The sequence below is a fragment of the Cricetulus griseus genome (assembly GCF_003668045.3).
Source record: "Cricetulus griseus strain 17A/GY chromosome 1 unlocalized genomic scaffold, alternate assembly CriGri-PICRH-1.0 chr1_0, whole genome shotgun sequence".
Lineage (NCBI taxonomy): Eukaryota > Metazoa > Chordata > Mammalia > Rodentia > Cricetidae > Cricetulus > Cricetulus griseus.
In genome coordinates this window covers 153,179,414-153,205,555 of record NW_023276806.1, presented here as the reverse complement: position 1 = coordinate 153,205,555, position 26,142 = coordinate 153,179,414, and the positions used below count along the sequence as shown (strand labels likewise).

General features: G+C 40.1%; 1 protein-coding gene across 1 annotated transcript in view; it reads right to left on the bottom strand.

The window, feature by feature from the left end:
* The window catches only part of CUNH12orf42 (chromosome unknown C12orf42 homolog), a 148,129-nt gene that overhangs the window by 36,867 nt on the left and 85,120 nt on the right, over positions 1 to 26,142 (bottom strand). Inside the window, exon 3 of the mRNA XM_035451366.1 lies at positions 24,070 to 24,181. Within this exon, the coding sequence (XP_035307257.1) occupies positions 24,070 to 24,181 (112 nt within the window). The remainder of the gene's footprint in view (positions 1 to 24,069; positions 24,182 to 26,142) is intronic.

The following is a 26,142-nucleotide window of genomic DNA, read 5'->3' as shown; positions in this document are numbered from 1 at the left end:
GCTGTTTCCCCAGCTTTATGACTAGGGTCTCCATGCTCTCAATAGGTCAGATCCACTGTTTTCTGCAGGTTTCTCCAGCCCCATCTTGGCTTGTTTGCTCATCCCTCCTCCCTCTCCACAACTGGATTCCAGTAGTATGGTTCATTGCTTAGCTATGGGTGCCTGTTTCTGCTTCAAACAGCTATTGGATGAAAGTATGGTAACCAATGTAGACACCAATCTCATAGGGGAAGGGCATCAATGGCCCACAACCCATATAGAAAAGGCAAGTGTGGTGCCATCTAGTTGTAAATCCATCACTGAGGAGGGATACAGTCAGATCCCTGCAACTTACTGGCCAGTTAGCCTAGACTAGAGGTTCCAAACCAATTAGAAACCCTGTTTCAAAAAAAGAAAAGAAAAAAAAAAAACTCCAGGGAAATAACTCTCAGAGTTTTACATGCATCTGTATATATGTGCACACAATCAGGCATCTGTATATATGTACATACACACACAAAGCCATACACAAGACAAAACCCAAATTCTATGAAATATGTAACAACACGACAATTCCATTCACTATTGTCAGGTAAAGTAAAAACTGAAGCCAGGCGTTGGTGGCACACGCTTTTAATCCAGCACTCAGGAGGCAGAGGCAGGCAGATCTCTGTGAGTTCGAGACCAGCCTGGTCTACAAGAGCTAGTTCCAGGACAGCCTCCAAAGCCACAGAGAAACCCTGTCTCAAAAAACCAAAAAAAAAAAAAAAGAAAAAGAAAACAAGAAAAAGAAAAAGAAATGAAGACACAAAAGAGGTGACAATTTAGATGTCCTTCAGTGAATGTCTGAGCACAAAATGGAATGTAGTTATTCAGCAATACAAAGGGGTGATTCATTGATAAGAGTAAGAAGTTGGATGATTCTTAATATGCAGGATGAAATAAGCCACTCACTAAAAGTCACAGACATGTAGTTCCATTTGTATGGCACTCTTAAAAAGAGGAAAGTCACAACGATAAGAACCCAATCAGAAAGGTGTGTAGAAAATGGAAGCTACGTGGGAGTTTTTACCAGGAGCTGTTCTGTACTCTGATTAAGGGATGGCTCCACAAATCCACCTGGCTGTTTATGCCAACAAGGCAATGTTATTAGTTGCCAGTTAAAAACAAAATTAAAAGATGGTGTCAGTAAAAAATATATATCTAAAACAAGACCGAGAGTAGGAGACAGAAATTACAAATATACAGTACTTGATAAAGAATTCATTTCCACAATGAAGAGCTGTCGAAATTCAACAACAAGAAAAAATAAGCACTTGCTAAACAAGATACATGGGTATAAAATTAGCATGTGAAAAGATTATCTACATTACTGTCATCAATATGCAAATTAAAACCACCTGCTTTAACTATGGCACCCTTCAATAGAAGGGAAATGAAAACATATATCCATATAAAGACTTGGAACACAAATAACAACCTCAGCTTCATTTGTCATAGCGCAAATGGAGACAATTCAAGTGCCCCTAAACAAGGGAATTAATAAACACATTATGGTGTGCCATTCAGTGGAATGGTGAGTAGTGTAAGAAGCAATGAACTTCGGATTAAAAATCAAAATTCAGCAGCAAGTACCTCTCACTCCCTGACAAAAGAATACATATTATATCATTCAACTGTTATAAAATTCCAGAAAAAGAGAACTGATCTGTGACACAAAACAGTGGTGAATCCTTAGAAAGCTTTTCTATTGCTGGGACAAAACAGCAGGACCAGAAGCCACTTGTAGAAAAGAACATGTATTTGGTCCTAGATTCCAGAGGGACAAGTGTCCCTCACAGCTTAGAGGCATGGCAGTAGGCAGGCATGGTGACTGGTTCAGCAAGCTGGGAGCTCATATTTGTTTAATTTTTTTCATTGTACATACCAATGCCAATTCCCCTTCCCTCCCCACCACACTTTCCCCCTTCCCATCCCCCATGCACTTCTCAAAGGGCATAAGGCTTTCCTTGAGGAGTCAACAAAGTCTGGCATACCAAGTTGAGGCAGGACCAAGCCCCTCCCCCGTATCAATGCTGAGCAAGGTATACCACCATAAGAAATGGGCTCCAAAAAGCCAGTTCATGGGAGCTCATATTTTCAATAGCAAGCACAAAGCAGAAAAAAGCATACTGGGGATGGCACCAGCCTTTGAAACCCTGATGCCAACTACTAGTAGCATACTACCTCCAGCAAGACCATACATTCTAAACCTACCAAAGCAGCACCACTAACTGGGGACCAAGTATTCAAACATCCAAGTCTATGAGGAACATTCTAATTCAGCCACCACATATTCTGTTGCCTGGTTCTCATAGGCTTATGACCATAGCAACTCTAAAATCCCTCTACAGTCTACCAGTAGTAGCACTGCTTAAAATTCCAAAGTCTTTTCTGCAATCCAAAATCTTTTAATTGTATATATCACTATTCCAAAAGAGAGAGATGGGAACATAATAAGAAAATACTGAACCAAAGCATGACATAAATTCAGGAGTGTAAATACCAACTTCTGTGGTGTCAAAGAACTTAGATATCTCCACTCTACCATCTTTGCTGACTGAATCATACATCTCTTTCTTGGGCTGGTTCAGCTTCCTGCATGCAGGTCTCCCTGGCAGATACATCATGACTCTGGCATCTCCAATATCTTGAGTTCTTCAACATAACCAGGTTTTACTTTAAAAGCTTCATGCAACTTCCTCTTGCCCTCTTGGGGTCTCTATGTAGGGATTACCCTACCATAGAGTGTTTGGCCACAGAAGCTCCCTGAAAAACAGAGGAAGATTCTGTAGCCCCTTTATTCTCTTATCCTTCAGGAGTCTAAAACCAGAACCATGTGGACAACTCTCCCAAGTTCAGCTACCAGCTTGGGATGAGTCTTGGCTCCCTTGCATCCTATTTACAGCAGCTTTTGTTCATTGTTGCATTTTGGGGTAGAAAAGTCCTTAGGTCTCTTAGCTTGGAGGGGTTTTGCTCTGGGGGACCTTTTCCTATTTCCAGTAGAAACTGGTCTTCATAGGTCTTAGCCACAGTGTTAGTTCTTGGTGCTCTTTTTCTCTTCAAGCTCTATATTTTGTATTTCTTTCTACCTCACTCATTTTTCCCATTATAAACTTCCATATCAGTCATTAGTAAGAACCACACCACTGATTCAGTATTACACTATCTTGAAATTACCTCCATCAAAGATATTAATTAGTTCATTACTTTTCAATTTAACTCAGGCAAGTTCTCAGGACAAGGGCAGAAAGCAGCCAGAGAGTTTGTCAAAATAACACAGGAATGGCCTCCAGCCCAGTTACTAATGTTGTTCCCCTGTAAACTCTCTTAATCTGAATGAACTTCAACATTGCACATGCCTTTCAGCACTGTCCTTCAGTCTACTGTAGGTGGAATTTCTGCCCTACCAGCTCCCGCCACCCTACAGTCCCAAATAAACAACCAGATGCTTATGTTAATTATAAACTGTTTGGTCAATGTTTCGGGCTTCTTATTTGTCTAGCTTTCTCTTAATTCTTAACCCATTTCTATTAATCTATGTATCTCCACTTGGTCTTGGCTTACAGGTGATGCCTGGCCCTCTTGCTCCCTTGACAGCTACATGGCATCTCTCCCTGTGACTCACTCTCTTTCTTCCTCCTCCCAGAGTTCTCCTACTCTGGTAGCCCCATCTATGTGTCCTGCCTGGCTACATCATGCCTGTCCATTGGCCAAAACAGTTTTATTCATCAGCCAATAAGAGAAACATACATTCACAGCATACAGAAGGACATTTACCATCAGTATAGTGCTGGAATGGCCAATTAAACTTTACTTACAGTGTTCAACCACTTTTCTAGCCCAACATTTCAAAGTCTCACATTCCTCCAAAAAAACAACATGGTTAGGCTTGTCACAGCAATATCCCACTCTTTGGTACCAATTTCTATACTACTTTTCTATTGCTACAATAAAATAACATGACTAGAAGCAGTTGACAGAATGAGTTCATTTAGGTTTATGGTTCAAGAGGAATAAAGTATCAATCACAACTTGGCGACATGACAGCTAGAGCAGCAAGCTGAGACTACACATCCTCAATAGTAAGCATGAAGCAGAGAAAGTATACTAGGAACGCCACAGGGCTTTCAAAACCTCAAAGCCTACCCCAGTGGCATACTTCCTTCACTGAGGCCACACCTTCTAACCTATCCAAACATTACCACAAACTGAATACCAAATATTCAAACATCAGAGCCCATGGAAACCATTCTCATTCAAATCACCACAGATATGTAATCAATATTGCATATAAAAGCATTAACTTTGTCTACTTCCTATCTGTGCAATGCCCATATAGTCAACAAAATATTGTTCTTAAGTATATTTTGAAGGCATTTAAATAAAAGAGTAATGTTAGAATCAATAGACTAAGGAAAGAAACAATGGAATGGAATCATCCTATTCCTTATTTGTGGAGGACAAAATAAGAAAAAGATATATAAAAGAGGGAGGGGAAAGGGCAATTTGCTTTTCTCTGCTTACTCTGGGCCAGTCATCATCTCCTGCCTTAGGACATTGAAGTCCCTGTCTCTTTGGCTGTTGGGACTCTGTGACTTATATCAGTGGCCTCTCCTATCCTAAGGACTTCAGTTCTCAGATGACTCTTTGGTTCTCATGCTTTCAGACTCTGAAATCACACCACTGGCCTTCCTGCTTCTACAGCTTGAAAGTAACTTATTTGGGGGAACCCTCCTCTCCACAATCATGGAAGCTATCCCATAACAAATCTCCTGGTATTCCTTGGTAGGTAGTTAGGTAAGTAGATGACAGACAGTGGGGACACACCTACACCCATGTCTAGAGACCTTCTAGGTATTTGGAGTACTAAGTTGGACACCTCTGACACGTGAAAAACCTGAAGGACCATCAGACACTCGACATACTGGAAAGACTCCTCAATATAATATAATTCTATAGCATGTAAATGTTTGTTCAGATTTTGAGTGATCTTTCTTTTAGACGTTATCTCTCATTACATTCAATCTGGAATAAATTATTTCAAGAGACCAAGACAGAGATCAGTGCCTTATTGAATCCCAAAGAGAATATTCTCAAAGAAATGGATAGATAAGTCAATTATCTATTCAGTACCTACTGTGGACCACACACTATACTAATAATTCTAGTCACAAATTCTCACCCAGTCTGTCCTAATATGATATTACTGCCCCATAATATAAAGGAAGAAGTTTAAGCAAAGTTAATCAGAAAGATTGTACATTTAAAACACAATAGCTCTCTTACATTTCAAAAAATCCAGATTGAAAGATTATATCCTTTTCCCATGTTTTTGTGTAGAAACAAGCCCATTCTTAAATTCTATGATGGATACTACAAAATGGAGAGATGCCTGGGCAGCATTAGATTAGAATGATGACATCAGTTTCTGAGGTTCCACATTGATAGAAAACCTCATTGCCTTGTCACCATGGTCTCTGCTCTTCTTCCAGATGTCAAAAAGAAAATAACCAGACCAGACCTGGGGCAGATTTGAATGAGTTTGAGAATTTGGAATCCTCACACTATTTCATAAGGAATTGCCTGACATGTCTCATCATTTAGAACACAAACTAAGAACATATAAATGTGCTAGAATAGTAACCTAAATCCAAATGGAGTCATCCATTCTCAAAGTAGCAATGTATTCTGCTAATGCAATTTCACAGAAATAAAATACATAGTTCACACAGAAAAGCAAATCTGTTCTCCACCAAGAACCGTAAAATGATACCCCCAAATGCCGTCTTCCCATAAGAAATGGAGATTTTAGTATCTCCTTTTCATTTGTAAGACAGGCATTTAAATCACAAAATCAATTCCTTTTGATCAACCTCCCTTTGCTCTGACAAAAATAACTCAGTGTAGTAAAACCATAGCAATGCTTTAAAAGGCAAAACAAACTAAAAGTTTTCCATTTCAAACAGCTTATTTATGAAAGTCATCACATGACTGCTTTTCTGAAAAGCAGAGGCTGTGCAGTTAGCCAGGGTATCCTTTCTGACACATATTTGAAAGGTATTTCATAAGCCCAAGTTTTTAGTAATGCCAAAATTGAAATGTGGCAAAAAAGCTTATCTTCCTCCAAGGCTATTAATTTTGATGACACAAATTCATTGAATTGGCACCATCGTGAATGCTACAAATTACATATTCATAAGCTCTGAATGTCTGCACCCATCAGGAAATATTTTTATCTTTTTTCATCTTTAAATAAAATGAAGAAACAGTTGATAATCTCAAGCATGTTACCCAGCACCACTTTATGTAACAAACATAGGGGAAAACAGAGGACCCTCTAATATTTATATGAATTTGGTCATTTTCAGATGTTTTCATCTTCATTCAAGCAAGAAAAAAAGAGGATACTTGTATCAAGACAGAGAATTCCAGTTAAGTATGGTGGCTCACACCTATTATGCCAGCACTAGAGAAACCAAGGCAAGAAGAGTTCAAAGTTCAAGCCAGTTTGAGCTATAATGAGACCCTAAAAAACTCAAGGGCTGAGATATAACTCAGTGGTGCAGCACTTATACATCATGAAAAAGGCCCTGGGCCCAATCCCCAGTGCCAGCTCCAGAATCTCAAGCACAGAGATAAAAAGGAGTGCCATTCGTGCTTCCCAAAGACACACTATAGTGCAAAGGTAGCAGCTGTGATGGCCATGATGGTGGCCAAAGGAAGATGTTTACAGATCTCTGAATATCTCCCTGCACAATTAAACATGAAACTTCCATACAAAAGCTGAGAAGCAAAGGCTCCAATAGCTAAGAAGACCCATGAAGTCCCTTCCCCTTCTTACAAAGCTTTAATTAGCTAGCCTTCTTCTAGTCTTCTAATATAGTTCTAATCTATATTAGATTAGATTTCTACCTGAACCCTCCTCTTACAGAGTGTAGTCCTCTACACCCTGTTTGTACTATTCAGCCAACACACCTCCCTGGCAAAGATGATGGAGTAAGCCCAACACCTCATTGGCTCCATCAAACTGTTCTCATGGATCTGAACTGGAGCCTAGGACCAAATCAACTGTGAAGCTCTGATAAGCCTATAGGACACTGCACATCTTGGGCTGTGCATGGCAGATCATGCAAGTGGGAAAAAGCAAAGTCTACAGAAAGCTAAGAATGAGGTAGGTGTAGAGATGGGCAGACAACAGCCTTAGACATATGGGATGCAAAAGGAAAATAACAGTCACAACAACTTATGGAGAAGAAGATTAATCTGGGAGAACAGACATAGGTTCTACTTTGGGGATTCTGACTTCACCTTACAGAGTATGTGACTTCAATCACCACCCTTGCTCTCCTTGACCTCCAAGTCACATGTACAAATGGCACTCCTCCCAAGGATTTTAGGAGACTTAAACAAAACACAATTGTGAAGCAGTTTAATACAAGTATAAATATAAGGCATGTAAGAACTATTAGCTCACAATAATTAGAAATATAATCTTTCTATGGATGTTTTCTATGATATAAAATGGGGATAATTATGAATCTTCCTTAATAGGGATTAAATGAGTTAATGCACATAGTCTTCAAGGTGTATCTGGAACATAGTGAGAGCGCAGTAAACCTTTCAGTATTATCACCACTGCTGATGATGTCATTATCATTTACCACTGTCTCCATCATCATTAACCCAGCAACAGCCAGGACTTGGCAGCACTTTTAATAATTACCCCTTTCAAAGATTAACCAGTATTCATAAAATGATGGAATGATGTTTCCCTCTATGCAGAAGTTTGTGACTCTTGCATTCTGTATTAGGGTCATTTTTGCTGATGGTACTATTCATTATGAAGCAGGGCAATACTTTACTTTAATATAGCTATTTGGTTCCATAGAGGCAAGTCACCCATGAAAGGAATAAATAAATGAAAGCAATCTAAATGTTCCCTAAAGGGGAAATACTTAATTCAATGAAGTCAAGTAGATATAATATTGTTGAGCTATTGAAATATATATATATATATATATATATATATATATATATATATCCACCCTCTGCCTGCTGCCTGAGTGAGTCTGGGCACAGCTCTGCCCCCAACATCCCCCATCACTTCCTCCTCACTTCTTCCTGAGCCTCCCTCTGGACAAGAGTGGACCTAGCCAGACTGGAAGGCCCACCCTAATTCTGGACACACCTCACCCTTGTCCCCACCTCTGCCCTCTGCCCTCTCTGCCCTCTCTGCCCTCTCTGCCCTCTCTGCCCTCTCTGCCCTCTCTGCCCTCTCTCTGCCCTCTCTGCCCTCTCTGCCCTCTGCCCTCTGCCCTCTGCCCTCTACCCTCTGCCTCTGCACTCTGCCCTCTGCCCTCTGCCTGCCTCCTGAGCCTGAGCCTGAGCCTGAGCCTGCTACCTGAGCCTGAGCCTGAGCCTGCCTGAGAGAAGGAGAGACCCCCACCTGCACCCACTGGAAGAAGGGATGGGAAGACGAGAGAATAAGAACACACTCAACAACAGAAAGACCAATGTGATACCATCAGAATCTAGGGAATCCACACCAGCAAGAACTGAAAAGCCCAATGCAGAAGATGAAGAAGTATTGACCGTAAAAATTATCTTACAAAGATGATACAGACCATTAAAGAGGAAACAAGAAAACCCCTTAAAGAAATAGAGGAAAAAAACAAGCAAAAAAGTACATGAAATGGAGGAAAAGACAAACCAAAAAATTCAAGAAATAAACAAATCTCAAAGAATCTAAAGAAAGCCAAGAAAAAAACAAGTGAATGAAACAATTCAAAGAGTTCACGGTTTGAAAGCACAATTAGAAACAATAAGGAAAACACAGAATGAGGGGATGCTGGAAATAGAAAAGCTGGGTAAATGATCAGGAACCTGTGATGTAAGCATAACCAATAGAATACAAGAAATGGAAGAGAGAATCTCAGGTGTTGAAGACTCATTAGAGAATATACAGTCATCCACCAAAGAAAATCTCAAGTCCAACAAATCCCTAACACAAAATATCCAGGAAATATGGGACACTGTGAAAAGACCAAACCTAAGAATAATAAGTATTGAAGGAGGTGAAGAAATTCAGCTCAAAGGTACAGAAAATATATTCAACAAAATCATAGAAGAAAACTTCCCCAACCTAAAGAAGGATATGCCTATGAGAGTACAAGAAGCTTATAGAACACCAAATATATTGGACCACAAAATGAAGTCCCATCGCCACATAATAATCAAAACACCAAACTTACAGAATAAAGAAAAAATATTAAGAGCAGCAAAAGAAAAAGGCCAAATAACATATAAAGGCAGACCTATCCGAATTACACTCGACTTCTTAATGCAAACTACGAAAGCCAGAAGATCCTGGATAGATGTCCTACAAATGCTAAGGGAACATGGATGCCAGCCCAGACTACTGTATCCAGCAAAGTTTTCAATCACTAAAGATGGAGAAAACAAGATATTTCATGACAAAACCAAATTTAAGCAATGCATACCCACAAATCCAGCCCTAAAGAAATTACTGGAAGGAAAACTCCAACACAATGAAGATAACTGCACAAAATAATAATAATAATAATAAAACATAGGTAGTAGATAATCCCACTTTACCAAACACCAAAAATGTGGGGAAATCCACACACAATAACACCAACAACAACAAATCCAAAACAAACAAGAATCAACAATCAATGGTCATTAATATCCCTCAATATCAATGGTCTTAACTTGCCTATAAAAAGATACAGGCTAACAGAATGGATACAAAGACAGAATCCATCCTTCTGCTGTATACAAGAAATACATCTCAAATTCAAAGACAGGCAGTACCTCAGAATAAAGGGTTGAGAAAGATTTTCCAATCAAATGGACCCAAGAAACAAACTGGTGTAAGCAATCCTAATATGTAACAAATAAGACTTCAAACTAAAATCAATCAAAAGAGATGAAGAAGAGTATTTAATACTTATCACAGGAAAAGTCCATTGAGATGAAGTCTCAATCCTGAACTTATATGCCCCTAATAGGAAGGCACCCACATTAGTAAAAGAAACATCACTAAAGCTCAAATCATTGAACATCACATACTTATAGTAAGAGACTTCAACACCGCACTCTCACCACTAGATAGGACCACCAGACAGAAACTTAACAAGGAAACAAAAGAACTAACAAATGTTATGACCCAATTGGGTTTAACAGATAGCTATAGAACATTCCATCCAAACACAAAAGAATATACCTTCTTCTCAGTGCCACATGGAACCTTCTCTAAAATTGACCACATACTCGGAAATGTAGCGAACCTACACAGATACAAAAAATTGGAATAACACCCTGTATCTTATCAGACCACCATGCCTTAAAGTTAAAATTCAAAAACACAAATTGCAGAAACCCTACAAACTCATGGAAATTGAATAATGTGCAATTGCACCATTCCTGGGTCAAGGAAGAAATAAAAGAAGAAATTAAACACTTCGTAGAATTTAATGAGAATGAAGACACAACATGCCCAAAACCTATGGTAAACTTTGAAAGCAGTGCTAAGAGGGAAATTCATAGCACTAAATGCCCACATGAAGAAACTGGAGAATAGTCACACTAGAGAATTAATAGTGCAACCGAAAGCTCTAGAACAAAAGGAAGCAAACTCTCCCCGGAGGAGTAGACGCCAGGAAATAATTAAACTGAGGGTTGAAATCAATAAAGTAGAAACTAGGAAAACACTACAAAGACTCAATGAAACAAAGAGTTGGTTCTTCGAGAAAGTCAACAAGATAGAAAAACCTTTATCCAAACTAACCAAAAGGCAGAGAGAGAGAGTACGCTAATTAACAAAATCAGAAATGAAAAGGGGGACATAACAACGGACACCGAGAAAATACAGAGGATCATCAGGTCATACTTTGAAAACCTGTACTCCACAAAATTCGAAAATCTAAAGGAAATGAACAATTTTCTAGATAGATATCAATTACTAAAATGAAATCAAGACCAGATAAGCAGTTTAAACAGAGTTATAAACCCTAATGAAATAGAAGCAGTCATCAAAAATCTACCAACCAAAAAAAAGCCCAGGGCCAGATGATTTCAGTGTAGAATTCTACCAGAAATTCAAAGAAGAGCTAACATCAGTACTCCTCAAATTGTTCCATGCAATAGCAGCAAACTAAATGGAGAGAAACTCAAGGCGATTCCTCAAAAATCAGGAACAAGACAAGGCTGTCCACTCTCTCCATATCTCTTAAATATTATTCTTGAAGTTCTAGCTAGAGCCATAAGACAAGAAAAGGAGATCAAGGGGATACAAATAGGAAAGGAAGAAGTCAAACTCTCACTATTTGCAGATGATATGATAGTTTACATAAGTGACCCGAAAAACTCTACCAGGCAACTACTATGGCTGATAAACACCTTCAGCAAAGTGGCAGGATACAAGATTAACTCAAAAAAATCAGTAGCCCAACTCTATACAGAAGATAAATGTGCTGAGAAAGAAGTCAGAGAAACAACACCCTTTACAATAGCAACTAACAACATAAAATATCTTGGGATAACACTAACCAAAAATGAGAAAGACCTGTATAGTAAGACATTTGAGTTCTTTAAAGAAAGAAATTAAAGAATATACCAGGAAATGGAAAGATCTCCCATGATCTTGGATAGGTAGAATCAACATAGTAAAAATGGCAATCTTGCCAAAAGCAATCTACAGATTCAATGCAATCCCCATCAAAATCCTAACACAATTCTTCACACACCTTGAAAGAATAATACTCAACATCATATGGAAAAACAAAAAACCCAGGATAGCCAAAACAACCCTGTACAATAAAGGAGTTTCTGGAGGCATCACCATCCCGGACTTCAAGCTCTGTTATGGAGCTATAGTCCTGAAAACAGCTTGGTATTGGCACAAAAATAGATAAGTTGACCAATGGAATCGAATTGAAAACCTTGATATTAACTCACACACCTATGAACACCTGATTTTTGACAAAGAAGCTAAAGTTACACAATGGAAAAAAGAAAGCATCTTCAACAAATGGTGTTGGCATAACTGGATTGGGACGTATAGAAGACTGAAGTTAGATCCGTATCTATCACCATGCACAAAAGCTTAAGTCCAAATGGATCAAAGACATCAACATAAATTCAGCCACACTGAACCTCCTAGAAGAGAATGTAGGCGGTACCCTTGAACAAATTGGTACAGGAGACCATTTTCTGAACATAACACAAGTAGCACAAACATTGAGATGGACAATTAATAAATGGGACCTCCTGAAACTGAGAAGCTAATGTAAAGCAAAGGACACAGTCAGCAGGAAAAACGCCAGCCCACAGAATGGGAAAAGATATTCACCAACCCCACATCTGACAGAGGGTTGATCACCAAAATATACAGTGAACTCAAGAAGCTAGCCACCAAAACACCAAACAATGCAATTAAAAGCTGGAGTGAAGAACTAAATAGAGAATTCTCAACAGAGGAATCCAAAATGGCTGAAAGACACTTGAGAAAGTCCTCAACATCCTTAGACATTAGGGAAATGCAACTCAAAACAACTCTGGGATACCATATTACTCCTATCAGAATGGCTAAAATCATTAACACCAATACAATCCATGCTAGAGAGGATGTGGAGAAAGAGGAACTCTACTCCATTGCTAGTGGGAGTGCAAACTTGTACAACCACTTTGGAAATCAGTATGGCGGTTTCTCAGGAAAATGGGAATCGGTCTACCTCAAGATCCAGCAATTCCTCTTTTGGGCATATACCCAAAGAATGCACACTCATACAGTAAGGACATATGTTCAACTATGTTCATAGCAGCATTATTTGTAATAGCCAGAACCTGGAAGCAACCTAGATGCCCCTCAACTGAAGAGTGGATAGAGAAAATATGGTACATTTACACAATCAAGTACTACTCAGTGGGAAAAAAACAATGGAATGTTGAAATTCGAAGGTAGATGGATGGAACTAGAAGAGACCATCCTGAGTGAGGTAACCCAATCACGAAAAGATAAAGATGGTATGTACTCACTCATATATGATTTTTAGACATAGAGCAAAGGATTACTGGTCTACAATCCACACTGCCAGAGGAGCTAGGAAATAAGGAGGACCCCAAGAGAAGATTGCATAGTCCCTTAAAGAAGGGGATGGGGACAAGAACCCCTGACCAAAGTGGGAGCCCGGGGGCAGGAAGAGGAAGGAGAGCCTTCATCCAGTAGCTGTTCAAAGCAGAAACAGGCACCCACAGCTAAGCACTGAACCATACTACTGGAATTCAGTTGTGGAGAGGGAAGAGGGAGGAACAAAGGAGCCATGGTGGGGCTGGAGAGACCTGCAGAAACAGTGGACCTGACCTACTGATAGCATGGAGACCCTTGTCATAAATCTGGGGAAACAGCATTGGACCGAACTAAGCCCTCTGAATGTGGGTGCCAACTAGGAGGCCAAGACAGTCTATGGGACCTCTAACAGTGGAGCCAGTATTTATCCCTAGAGCACAATGGATTTTGGGGGCCCATTCCCTATGGAAGGATACTGTTGTAGCCCAGATACAGCAAGGAGGGCCTAGACCCTCCCCCAAACAATATGACAGACTTTGAAGGTACCTGGTGGGAGGCCTCACTATCTCTGGGTTAGGAGTTGGGTGGTGGCCTGGGGTGAATGGTAGGGAACATGGGAGGATGAGAGGACAAGGGAATGGGGGGTGGATATGTAAATATAAGTATTAACTAAGGAATAGAAAAAATAATATATATATAAAGATTTATTGAACTGAATTGTGAAGCTTTATAGAAATATAATGCAATGCTTAATCAAGGCATTAAGACTGTACACATCAGTGACTTGGAGAGTTGGCTCAGTTGTTAAGAACACTTGTTGATCTTACAGAGGACCCAGGTTCAATTCCCAGTATTCACATGATGGCTAACAACCATCTGTAACACCAGTCACAGGCAGGGGGCTAACACCCTCCTCTGGCCTCCAAGTGTACTGCATGCTTGTGGTTCACAGACACACGTGCAGGCAAAACAACCATACACACAAAATTAGGACTGCAACTCTATTAATAACAGCTATGTACATACAGATTCTTAAAGACATTGATGAGTTTAATTTTATATGTGTGTGTGTGTGTGTGTGTGTGTGTGTGTGTGTGTGTGTGTGTGTGTGTGTGTGTGATAGCATACATGTGGAGGTCAGAGGACAACTTTGTGAAGCAGATTTTTTCTTTCCACCATGTGTGGCCCAGGGATAGAATTCAGAAAATTTGACTTGGTGGCAAGTGCCTTAACATACCAAGCCATCTCCCTGGCTCACAAGGATGAGTTTTATCAAGTTAATCAGATGGCAGACTCTCTGATTCCATTGATGATGCTTTCTTTAGCTAAATAAATAGAACTAACTATCTGGTATATTATTAATATGAATCCCCCAATGTTAAGTACTAGAAAGCACACAGAAACACATCATTTTTGTTTACAGAGATAGTAAACCAGTAAGAATCCTTCACAGTTTTAACTATAGAAAATATCATGTTCAAATTGGTCAAAGGCTAAATCTTTAAATAAATGATGTCCACATTGGCCTTTTTCTGATTGCACACTCATCTTTTATACTGTAATACTAAAATTGACATGTGCCCTTAGGAATAAAAGAAAGGGGAGGTTTGACAGTAATTTGTTTATATGCCAAGTTGATAGGACATGGAGTGTCCTGGTTAACTACTTGGTAGCTTGACACAGCCCAAGATAATTTGAAGGAGTCTCAACTGAGGAATGACTCAGATCAGATCACTTCGTGGCCACACCCTAAGGAATGATTGATGTGGGGGGGTCCTTTAAACTGTAGATTGTGCCACCTCTGGGTGAGCTCCTGATTTGACTTCCTTGGTGGTGGACTATAACCTCTAAAATGAAAAATAAATAGTAATAAAATAAACCCTTTGCTCCCCAAGATGGTTTTAGTCAGTGTCTTATTACAGTAAACTAGGGCAGGTACCTTGGAACTGAAGTGAGGAGTGCTTTTGAGCCACCAGTATGGGTGATGAGAACTGAGCTCGGACCTTCTGCAAAAATAGTGAAGGCTCCTGGCCACTGAGCCATTTCTCCTGACCCCTGGAAGTTTCTTAAGTCTTGAAACTGGAAATCTCATATGTAGGAGTAAACATTTAAGAGAAATTACATCAGACATAGAGAATTTTACAGTAAATTACTGGATTGATATTATTCACTGTTCTTAAACAGGGCATGTCAACATATGGGCCACTCTTTAGAGCTACACTGGTAGATGTAGCAGAGCTGACAAATCCTGTACTACCTATTCCTTCACTGAAAAGCCATGCACTGTGCTTGCTGCATTGCTACAGAAGTTAGCAAGGAGTGTGCCTGCCTGTCTCCACAAGACAGCAAAAGAATCTTGTGTTTAGGGCCATGGGTGAAACTGCTGTATGTCACTCTATTGTTTTTTGGCATGGTTGTCACGTGATGCTTACAGAACTTGACTCACCACTAACGTTTTGATATCTAAGACAGCTCAAAAAGACCGAGGGCAAGAACAATGCAACTAATGCATGGTATTAATTATCACTGTAATTGATGGAAGAATGACAATCAAGTCTTACAAAAGGTCAAAAAATAAGTCAGATGTAAAATACTGCATATTTTATCTTGCTTGTTGTTCCTAGAATCTTATAGATCCACAAGTATATATAGATGTATGTATGTATGTATGTATGTATGTATGTATACTCCTATATGTACATTTATGACTTGAAAGTAGAAGAGAAAGCAGAGAAAGGGATGAGACATACAGAGCAAGAGGATGAAAGGAAGCAGAAATAATGAAAGAAAAGAGGGAGGTGTAGTGAGAGATCTTACTAGGTACCTGTGGCGTGGTCACAGATGTGTACGTGAGCATGTGGGATTTTGGTCTGAGAGGAAGGACAGGCTTGCTCTCTGAGTTCCACGCAGGTTTCAGAGGGCAGCTGAGATTGGACGCTTGGAGTGCTGACCCTGGGTTATCGGTTTCTCAAGTAAGTGATTTCTCCCAAATAAAATTAAGCTACACCTTCCCAATCCTGTGTATTGTAATTTGTGTTACCACAGGGAGGGGTGAATGCTGTCAAAGCACATGAAATATGTTAGGTCTCAAACTTGGGACAAAAGGCTGAGGTTCCTACTTGACATATCAAAACAGTCCTGACCACCAGTTCTCCCTACATCCTTAATCCCTACCTGTTACAGGGTCTTCCTGGCTGGCACACCCTACCTGCTACCCTAAACTTCTCCAGCCCAGGGACTCTGCTGCTCTTCTCTGTACAGCCCAGCTGTTCTGGCCACCTACCCTCTTTGCTCCTTTGGCCTCCTGTCCACTGCACCTGGTTCCCCTCTCTCCCATCAGCCTTCTCCTCTCTCCCACGTGGCCCAGCACAATCCACTCATGTCCATTCTGGACTCTCCCAGATGTCCCTGTCTGTCTCTGGCTGCACTATCCCATATATATATATATATATATATATATATTATATATATATATATATATATTACATATAATAAACCTTCTCCTCCACCATACCTAGAAGCAGTCATGTCCTTTCCTTCCTTATATTTCTCTTTTCATTCAATATTTTGGAAAGAACTTTTCTTTTCCTATATGCATAGAGACAAAGTAAATGTGACTCATAAGACAGAGCACACGACCACAAGAAGTAGAACTGTAGTAGAACATGCCCACCCACCATCTTATCCTTTTCTTTTCAGATCTAACAGTATGTCCTCCAAAGATAACTGGAAATCTCCCAAATATTTATGCCTCCAAACTTTGGGTGTCTGAATCCTCCATTATTTCCTTACATTTAACCCCTCAAAGATTTCCTGAGTAAGAACTGTGCTCTTTTTTTAATAGCCATTCCCCTCGCCTTTTTAACACTACCAGTGCTTTTGCTAAGACTATTGCTATTTACCTAGTATTTCAGGGTTGCGTGTGTCATTAGTGATCAGCCCCCAACCTGGATTTTCTCACTGAGGCATGTGATTTTTCAGAAATCCCTAGTAGTATAACTATAGAAATAAGTGATTCCTGAACCTAGCCAGAGCCCTCCTTGTCGTTTCGAATACCTCATAAAAGCCAGTCTACAAACAAGTGTCCAGAAACTAATCCTGGAGCCTGTGTGAACTATTAGTACTTAGAGGCTAGAGCAGAATTATAGTCAGTATTTGAATGGCAAATGGATAACATATGATACAGCAATGCTCATCAGTACCTCTCCAAACACAGAACTTCCCTCCAAAACTTGTGTAGCTGTCCTCTGACTCTCTAACCATTTCCCCAGGCCAAAATGGGAAATCATCAGTCATGGTACCTCATTTCTTTAAATACATGGGACAATGTATTAGGAAACATCAAAACACAGGCTTGAGGTTATATATAATTTTCAAGGACACAGTGAGCCAAGCTTAAACAAACAGGCTGTAGGCCAGAAGGATCACCAGTGCTGCAGAAGCACCAGTCCAAGTTGTTTCAACTCTGACCTCGTGAGATACTGACTGCCCCTGGCTCGTTAGTTTATCAAAAGAAAAAAGTGGAGGGAATAATAGTATGACTTCCGCATATGGTTTCTATGAGGATTAAAGTGATAGCACATAATTGTGTTCAGTGAATGTTAGTCACTGCTATTGTTTAAGTCAACACAGTCTGTCTGGTCCTACCCCAGAGAATTCAGAGGCATGAACTTATGAAAGTGAAACATGTTAACCATAGTCAAGGCCAACACGTGGCCAAGCCCTTACCTACCTCTCCTCATGGCAGATGCTTTTCAGCCTCAGTTCTTATTTGCAACATGAAAAACTGCAATGTGCTACTATTTTACTCAACAAAATGACACAGAACATAAGCCCCAAAGACATCCTAAATAATTGCAAGTCGTAGCGGCTAGTTATCATGCAGACACAAATGAGTTTTTCACACTCGGAAATTCATGGTCTGTCTTCCAAAGGGGTGGACCAACTACCATGTTACTCACAGAGTGCGGCTCCTTTTGTTCACAGAGTTTCACAGAATTCAAAAACAGAGTTGCGGGAGAAGTGAGCACAAAGAGCGGGAGGCAGCAGTGAGTGAAGGCGACAGTGTGTTATTAATCCATGTGATTAATCCAGCGTGCTAAGGAAGACTGAAGAATCAAAACCTATGTGGTTTTGATACACACGGATTAGAAAACATTGCTGCTTTCTCTGGCCAGTGCCTCCTCTGCTTTGTGCTTGAGTTTCATTCTTCAGAGCCTGGCAGGCACAAAGAGGAGAGAGCATTCACAAGGGGACCCAGAAGCGCAAACACTTTGACAAGTGTGTCCTTTCTGGAACACACTTCCTGAATTTCCCAAGAACTAAGCCCTGGGTTTGTATTTGCACTATTTCCTCCCAAAAGCTGAGACACTGGAAGCTGTCCCCCAGATGCAGATGTCTGTCAACCCATGAAAAGCAGTTTTACACCAAGAGGTGAGGTGTCAAATCCTACCCCAAGTTCTTTTGTAAGAAAGTGGTAAGAAGGGCATAGGCATATTTCAGATCCTGGTGGGAATCACCCATTTGGAGTGAGCAACCCCAAAGAACCCCCACCCAAATTTGAGCATGTTCTCACAAGTTTGGAGGAGTGGAATGGAAGCTCTCAGCTGTGCCAAAGAAAGCAAGAAATCTTCAGAGAAAGAGAGGAGGGCAGCAAGAGAGGCACTGCTAGGCTGGACCTCCTTCTGTCGGGTACAGTGTGATTCTGGTGTATGTGCATGAACAAGCTAAGATAGGAAGTAAAATGGCAGGAGTGAAACTAGGACCCAGCTCTCTGGTGAAATCAATGTGGGTTTAGCACAGGGATCACCAAGACTTATGAGACTTGTGTACAGAATGAATTCAGCTGAGACTATTATTGGTGTTGTGTGGACAGAATGGTGACTCTGGTGGGAAACACAAAAGACTTCTCCAAACCTGTAGGTATGTGGGTCATGCCTGGCTCTGAGCTCTACAGAAAATGAGGGGTTCGGGTTGACAAGGGCCTAGCTCTCCTTATCTTCCTGCCTTCCCATGTTCTCCACACTCTGGTTCCTCACCCTACTGCACACACAGATGTCAACAGCTGGGACAATGCCTCTCAGGTGACATTCTGTAGTCACCAAGCCAATTGATAAGAGTTCACCAGAGAGCTGGGTGCTTCAGTGATCTCCTTTCAGAATAACTTTACACTTTCCTACAACTGTAAGACTTCATCCATATATTTTCCTAGGGCTGCCCCCAGTGCCCAATAGGAGCTTGATTCAGATACTATTGAACCAAATCAGAGGAACCCATCTCAGCCGGAAACCATGGCCTTTAGATGAATCCCCATCTCCCTAACAGAAGATGAGTTCATATGCATGACTCCCACTGGAATTCTAACTGTTGGAGAATACATGGTCTGTGGTAGAGGGCTTGTTGACAGTCCTGTCACACTCATCTCTGAGAGTGTAGTTTGTGTTGGTGTCTGTGTGTGGATGTGTGCACACATTTGTGTACACCATTATCAGCATTTACATCTGTCTCTTCCACCTCCACTCACTCCACCCTTGATGACATTGCATCCCTATGGTTCCCCTTGTGTTTTTTCTGCAGCCTTCCTGCTTTCAACTCCTGCTCCAGTTAGGGACACAAACCATAGGTGAGGATCTTTAAAAGCAGGTGGGAAGAGGAGTACCTTTGGCTGTGACTTCAGTGCCACTATGGAATTTAGGACAAAATCCAAAACTCTTCTTTGTGACTGACAAAGCCCTGCGTAACCTCAGTACCATTTGCTTTTCATTTCAATTTAACCAACACCTTCCCTTCTCCAGAATGAATGTTAATTTTTCTTAAGATCTATGTATTAACAAGCTCTAAGCCTGCTGTACTACCTCAGCTACACTAGTTAATCTGTTTTTCATTTTTCTCGAGTTTATCTTTCAAGTTTTTGAAAGAAATGTATAGAAGCTGCTTTAATATAAGATTTACTGAGTAAAATTTGCATAGCTGGAAATTAAACATGCAGATAGATCTGTGACCATTATCACAATCTAAACTAACATTTCAGGTACCTCAACAAAACCTCTCATTGAAAAAAAGAGTTCATCAGATGCATAAAGCATAGTAAAATCTGTGCAATAGGCAATTACTCAGCACTACCACCATAGATCTGAAATGTGTTATACTGAATGGAGGAAGTTAGATTTAGGAAATTGCTTTGTTTTTTGGTTTTTGGTTTTTTTGAGACAGGGTTTCTCTGTGTAACTTTGGAGCCTATCCTGGCACTCGCTCTGGAGACCAGGCTGGCCTTGAACTCAGAGAGATCCACCTGCCTCTGCCCGAGTGCTGGGATTAAAGGCGTGCGCCACCAACACCCGGAAGATTTAGGAAATTGCATGTCAAATGATTCTATTGATATGAAAACCTAGAAATGGGAGAACTATGAAGATATTAAATATCCTGTCTGCTACCAGAGTCTGAGGTTGGGCAGGGACTGATTACAAAGGTACATAAGAAAACTTCTTCATAGCTTTTACTATTATCTATTGTAACCTTGAATATTGACTTACTTACTTATCCATTTTAACCTTATTTTAAAAGGCACATTTCAAGAGGAAAGGAACCATACCTGTCTTATTCATGTCTATATTTCCAAAAATTAGCCTGATGCCTGTCACCTGAAGGGTGTTCAATCATCCTGTATTTAGTAAATCAATGGTTATGTAAACATTACCCCACATCAGCCTTCGATCTCAGCCCAAATCCACAATCACATCCTGTGAATACCACCTCCTACATGTAGACTCTGGTTATTCCTTTCCTCTAGTTTCATAAACACACCATTCCCTTGTTATCTTTTTCCTTGACAACTATGATAACTTCATTGATGACTACTTTATGTGCCACCCTAGAGCCTTCAACTAGTAGCTGATGGAAGGAGACACAAACACCCACAGCTAAACACTGAGCTGAACTCTGGAATCCAGTTGCAGAGAGGGAGGAGTGTCATCACTTTGGTCTTGACTCAAAGGAATCAAGACCAGGCTGGAGAAACCCACAGAAACAGCTGACCTGAACAAGGGGTTTCTCATGGACCCCAGACTGATAGCTAGGAAACCATCATAGGACTGTTCCAGACCCCCTGAATGAGGATGTCAGTTTGGAGGTCTGGTTAATCTATGGGCCCTCTAGTAGTGGATCAGTATTTATCCCTAGTACATGAATGAACTTTAGGAGCCCACTCAACATAGAGGGTCTAGGCCCTGCTCCAAATGAGATGACAGACTTTGAAGATCCCCCATGGAAGGCTTCACCCTCCCTGGGGAGCAAAAAGGGGATGGGATAAGGGGTTGGTGGAGGGCAGGGGAGGAGGGGAGGGAGAGGGAACTGGACTGACATGTAAAAGAAGTTTGTTTTAATTTAAAATTGGTCTAATTACAATTATAAAAATTAAATTAAATTAAAATTTTAAAAAGAGTAGTTTTCTTGCCTACAGACTTGCCTTTCAATCTGTCTTTAAATGCTACTATGAACAAACTGAAGCACATCACTTTCCTGTTTTAAAGAAGAAGGTGGTGGTTCCCCCTTCCCTATCAGCCAGCCTCACCATGGATCTTCCCTCTTTCAAGTGCCCAGCTCAGCTCCCCATCCTGATATACCACCCAGAACCAAAATGTTGTTGTTTATCCTAAGGGCTACCTAGAACCATGCATGTGTCTCAGCTCTGGAGAGTCCCTGATGACCAACTGTCCCCACCCTTTGCTGGCCCTCACTCGTAGTTTACATGAAGACTTCAGGTCACCAAATTTAAGATGAATATTTAAGCACTTAAAGCCATCAGTGGAAGTTACACAACTTTAAACCAGGGCATTTCTCAAGCAGTTACAGCCATAACCTCAGTTCTAACAATCCTTGTGCACTGAATTTTGAAGACCTACATGTTTCAGATAGATATAGTGGACATTTCTGGTCATACTTAGTATTTTGAAAAGAATTAAGATGTTGGCATTTACTTTTATTGAGTTATACCAATTGGCTGAAATATGTGAGTAAATGCCTAGTGCAGTCTTTGTCTAATATTAACAAGAGTGGGGTACATCAAAATCAAATTTAGTATGTGCCACCAAACCCTGAAATATAAAATCCCTACCATTGTCTTTTAGTGTCCAAAGGAGATTAGTTCCTGGACTCCTTTTTCATTGGCACCAAAACTTGAAGTTGCCCCTGTCCCTTATATAAAAAGGCAGAGTACTTGTATATAATCTGCAAGGCTTCCCATGCAGTTCAAAGTCATCTCTGGATTACTGCAATACCTGATAAGATGTATGTTATGTAAATATAATACTTGTTATATTTATCATTTAATATGACAAGATTGAAAGGTCTGCATATGTTTAGAACAGAGATGCTTATCATAGCCATAACACATTTTGAGCTGCAGATGGTTCAATCTACAGACATAAAGTTTTGGATAAAGGCCCATCAAAATTATACAATCCAGGATGTTGAAACAATCAGAAAACCAACAAAACATTTCAAGACCCCTGATACCCAAGAATATGTAAGAAAAAAATTAAGAACCAGTCTGCCTCCATCTTAAGCTTAAAAGCCATCTCATAGTAAAGACAAACTAGGTTTATTTTTGTTTATGGTTAAACATGTTTTTCAAGGATTAGGCTATGCTCTATCTGTAACCTTAACTACAAATGGTTCTGTATTGCCTGATCCAGGAGTGGCAATTGTGTCTCTGTTTCAAAAGGATATATATCACCTCCTCTGACTATCTTTATGACTACCTGTTGTGATTCCCTTGCTTTGACCACCTGATATGTTCTGCTCCTGTAACCCTACTCATTTTCCCCATTTGGAAACCCACAGCCCCTGAGCTCTAAGAAATCTTGTCTTCCTCACATCTAGTGCTGACCTCTTGAACCCCCACCTTAGGTGGAGGCAGCCCATGTACACATACCAAAAAGCTTGCTTTAATTAATTGCTTGTTTTAATTAATTTGGCTATGATGATTTGTGTCTGTGGTCTCATTGCTCACATGTTTAGGATTAATACTATATGAATATATTGCATAAACAAATAAATGAAAACTTTCTAACATTCAAAATTTAAAATAACTGCACACAGATCAAGGCACAACCATTATCTGCTTCATCGGTTATTGTAAAATTATTGCTTTTTCTTAGATAACAAATTGATCATATGACTCATTTCCCTTTCAAGGAAATACTCATCAAAATGGAGTTTATCAATAGTCCCTATCTGCATAATAGTTTGCAGTGAAAGTAGTGAATAAGAACACAACTACACATCACATTTGCCTCATAAAATTATATTTTTGTAAAAAGCTTGCCTTCCATCAATTTAGTTTGGAAAGCCATCCCCAACACTGCCTCTCTTTCTTTTTGTCTCTCTGTCCCCACTCTGAACATACACACACACATTTGCCATAATTTAGGTATAGTTTCCACAGTGAGCCACCTAACACACTTCATTTTATCAGGTCCTTGAGACCAAAATTTGGCCAGTCAAAGTCAACAGACATAATGTAAAGCTACAAATACAGGAAGAAATTATGTTTTACTTTGGTTTGCTTCATTTTGGATTTTGAGACAGGGTCTCACTATGTAGCCCTGGATGGTCTAGAACTCACTATATAAAGCAGGTTAGCCTCAAACTCAAAGAAGCCTCTGCTTCAAGCTTTTACTTTTGAGATCATCAACTCTAAGAATAATACATGCCTCTGGCTAAAATTTTCTACCCTTACTGAAAATGAAAGCAACAATTAATAAAGCTAATAATATCAGTGGGATAAAGCCTTAATAATGTCCACAAGCCATGGATCCAGCCAAGCCTTAACTCAACCTCCCCCTGGATTTACAGACTTCATAAAGCAATAAAGTGCCTCTTTTATTGCCATGTTGGAAGGTACTAAAGTGTGAAAACTTAAGATTTTTGCCTATATACTTTAATTGGGGTTAATTTACCTGGAAATGATAGAAGATGTGATTGATCCGATCTACGTGATGCAGAAAAATCCTTCATGTGGGTAAGAAACCTGGCACAGGGCAGGGCTCTCTTTTCATAATGAGAGTTAGGCTGTGAGGTAAAAGAGAAAAATAAACCCAACAATGTTAGGTCTGCAACTCCACAAACAAGTCACATCAACTACAACCCTTACTTCACTAAACAAATGACTTTGTAATAGCATTTGTGTCTCTTTTTTCTTTAAAAGCTACAATCCGGAAAACAACTACAATTGACTCTTGTTGCCCACAGTACACACATCCTCACTATGTGTTTCATTAAAGGGCTCAGTGAACATTTTCTGGTCATAACAGAAAAAATATTTTTTACCAAGTTCCACTATGTGCCAGAAATGGTTCATAAACTGACATTTTAGTCAAGGGTGACAAAAAAAGAACAATAGATATCAAATGAATACTTTTTTGTGTTGTCACTAAGATGAAAACAAGATAAGGCTAAAAGTAATGGGGAAATGCCTGGCACTTCCAGAGGCTACAAGACCCAAAGACCTAGGATAGAAACAAACACAACTGGAGAAAAAAATGTCAATGTAATGATGCCTAATGATATTCTGCTGTACTCATAGATTGGTGACTATCCCAATTGTCATCAGAGAGGCTTCATCCAGTAACTAAAGGAAACAGATGGCAGAAACTCACAGCCAAACATTAGGCCAAGCTTGGGGGACCCTGCTGAAGAGAGGAAGTAAGGATTATAGGATCCAGGGGGGTCAAAGACATCACAAGAAAACCCACAGAATCAACTACCTGGGCTCATAGGAGCTCACAGGGTCTGAACCAACAACCAGGGAGCCTGAATAGGACTGACCTAGACCCTCTGCATATATGTGACAGTTGTATAGCTTGGAGCTGTGCCTAACACATTAGCTGGCTTTGAAGAACCTATTCCTCATACTGGGTTGCCTTGCCCAGCCTTAATACAAGGGGAAGTGTTTAGTCTTACTGCAATTTGATATGCCATGTTTTGTTCGTATCCAAGGGAAGCCCGGCCCTTTCTGAACAGAAACAGAGAAGGGGTAGATTGGGGGGTGGGAGATGAGAGGAGAGGAGGGAGGGAAACCACTCCACAAAAAAGAAAAGAAAAAAGAGTAAATAAATCCTTTCTTCTCCTTCAGTCACTTCTGACTAGAGTGCTCTGTAAACAGCAACAAAAATGAAGCTAGAACAGTGTCCGGGTTTCATTCCTCCATTCCATTTGTCTCCGCAGGAACTCAGGTGAGTTGTCTCCCCATTCCTCCGTTTCTGTTTTGTTCTAGAGCTAAATATTGTTAACTATAGTTTTGTTATATATAATTCTAATATGTTAAAGTTAAAACCTTTCTTTTTATTTAGACAGAAAAGAGGATATGATGGGTGATGTACTTCTGTGTATATGTTTCTCTTATTGGTTGATGAATAAAGCACTGTTTGACCAATAGCCAGGCAGAAAGATAGGTGGGGCTACCAGACCAGGAAAAGGCTGGGGAGAGAGAGACTGAGAGAAGCCATGAAGAGACACCATACTGCCAAAGGAGTAACATGCCGGATTGTGGGTAAGCCACAGCCTTGTGGCAATACTTAGATTAATAGAAACAGGTTAATAATTAAGACAGAGCTAGCCAATAAGAAGCCTAAGCAATCAGCCAAACAGTATAAATATTAATATAGCATTTGTGTGTTTATTTGAAGCATGGCAGTACAGAAACTTCTATCATCACTCTCCACCAATCATTATCCTTACTTTAAAATGGAGCACTGAGTACCCTCCAAGACTGTGGAAGATGGAAGGGAGTACCAGATCTATTCTTCTCAAACCCACATTCTTAACCACACATCATACACTTCCTTTTATCAGTGCTGTCACATCCAGCTCTACAAATGCACAATGCAGGCAGGTTACCCAGAACTCCTATTTCTCTCGTGGTCTCCTATCAGTTCAACTTTGAATCTCACCTCTCAAGATCCTCAGACCCACTCACTCACTCCCCCACAGTCCTTTAGTACTAGCGATTTTAGCTACATATAACCTTGTCT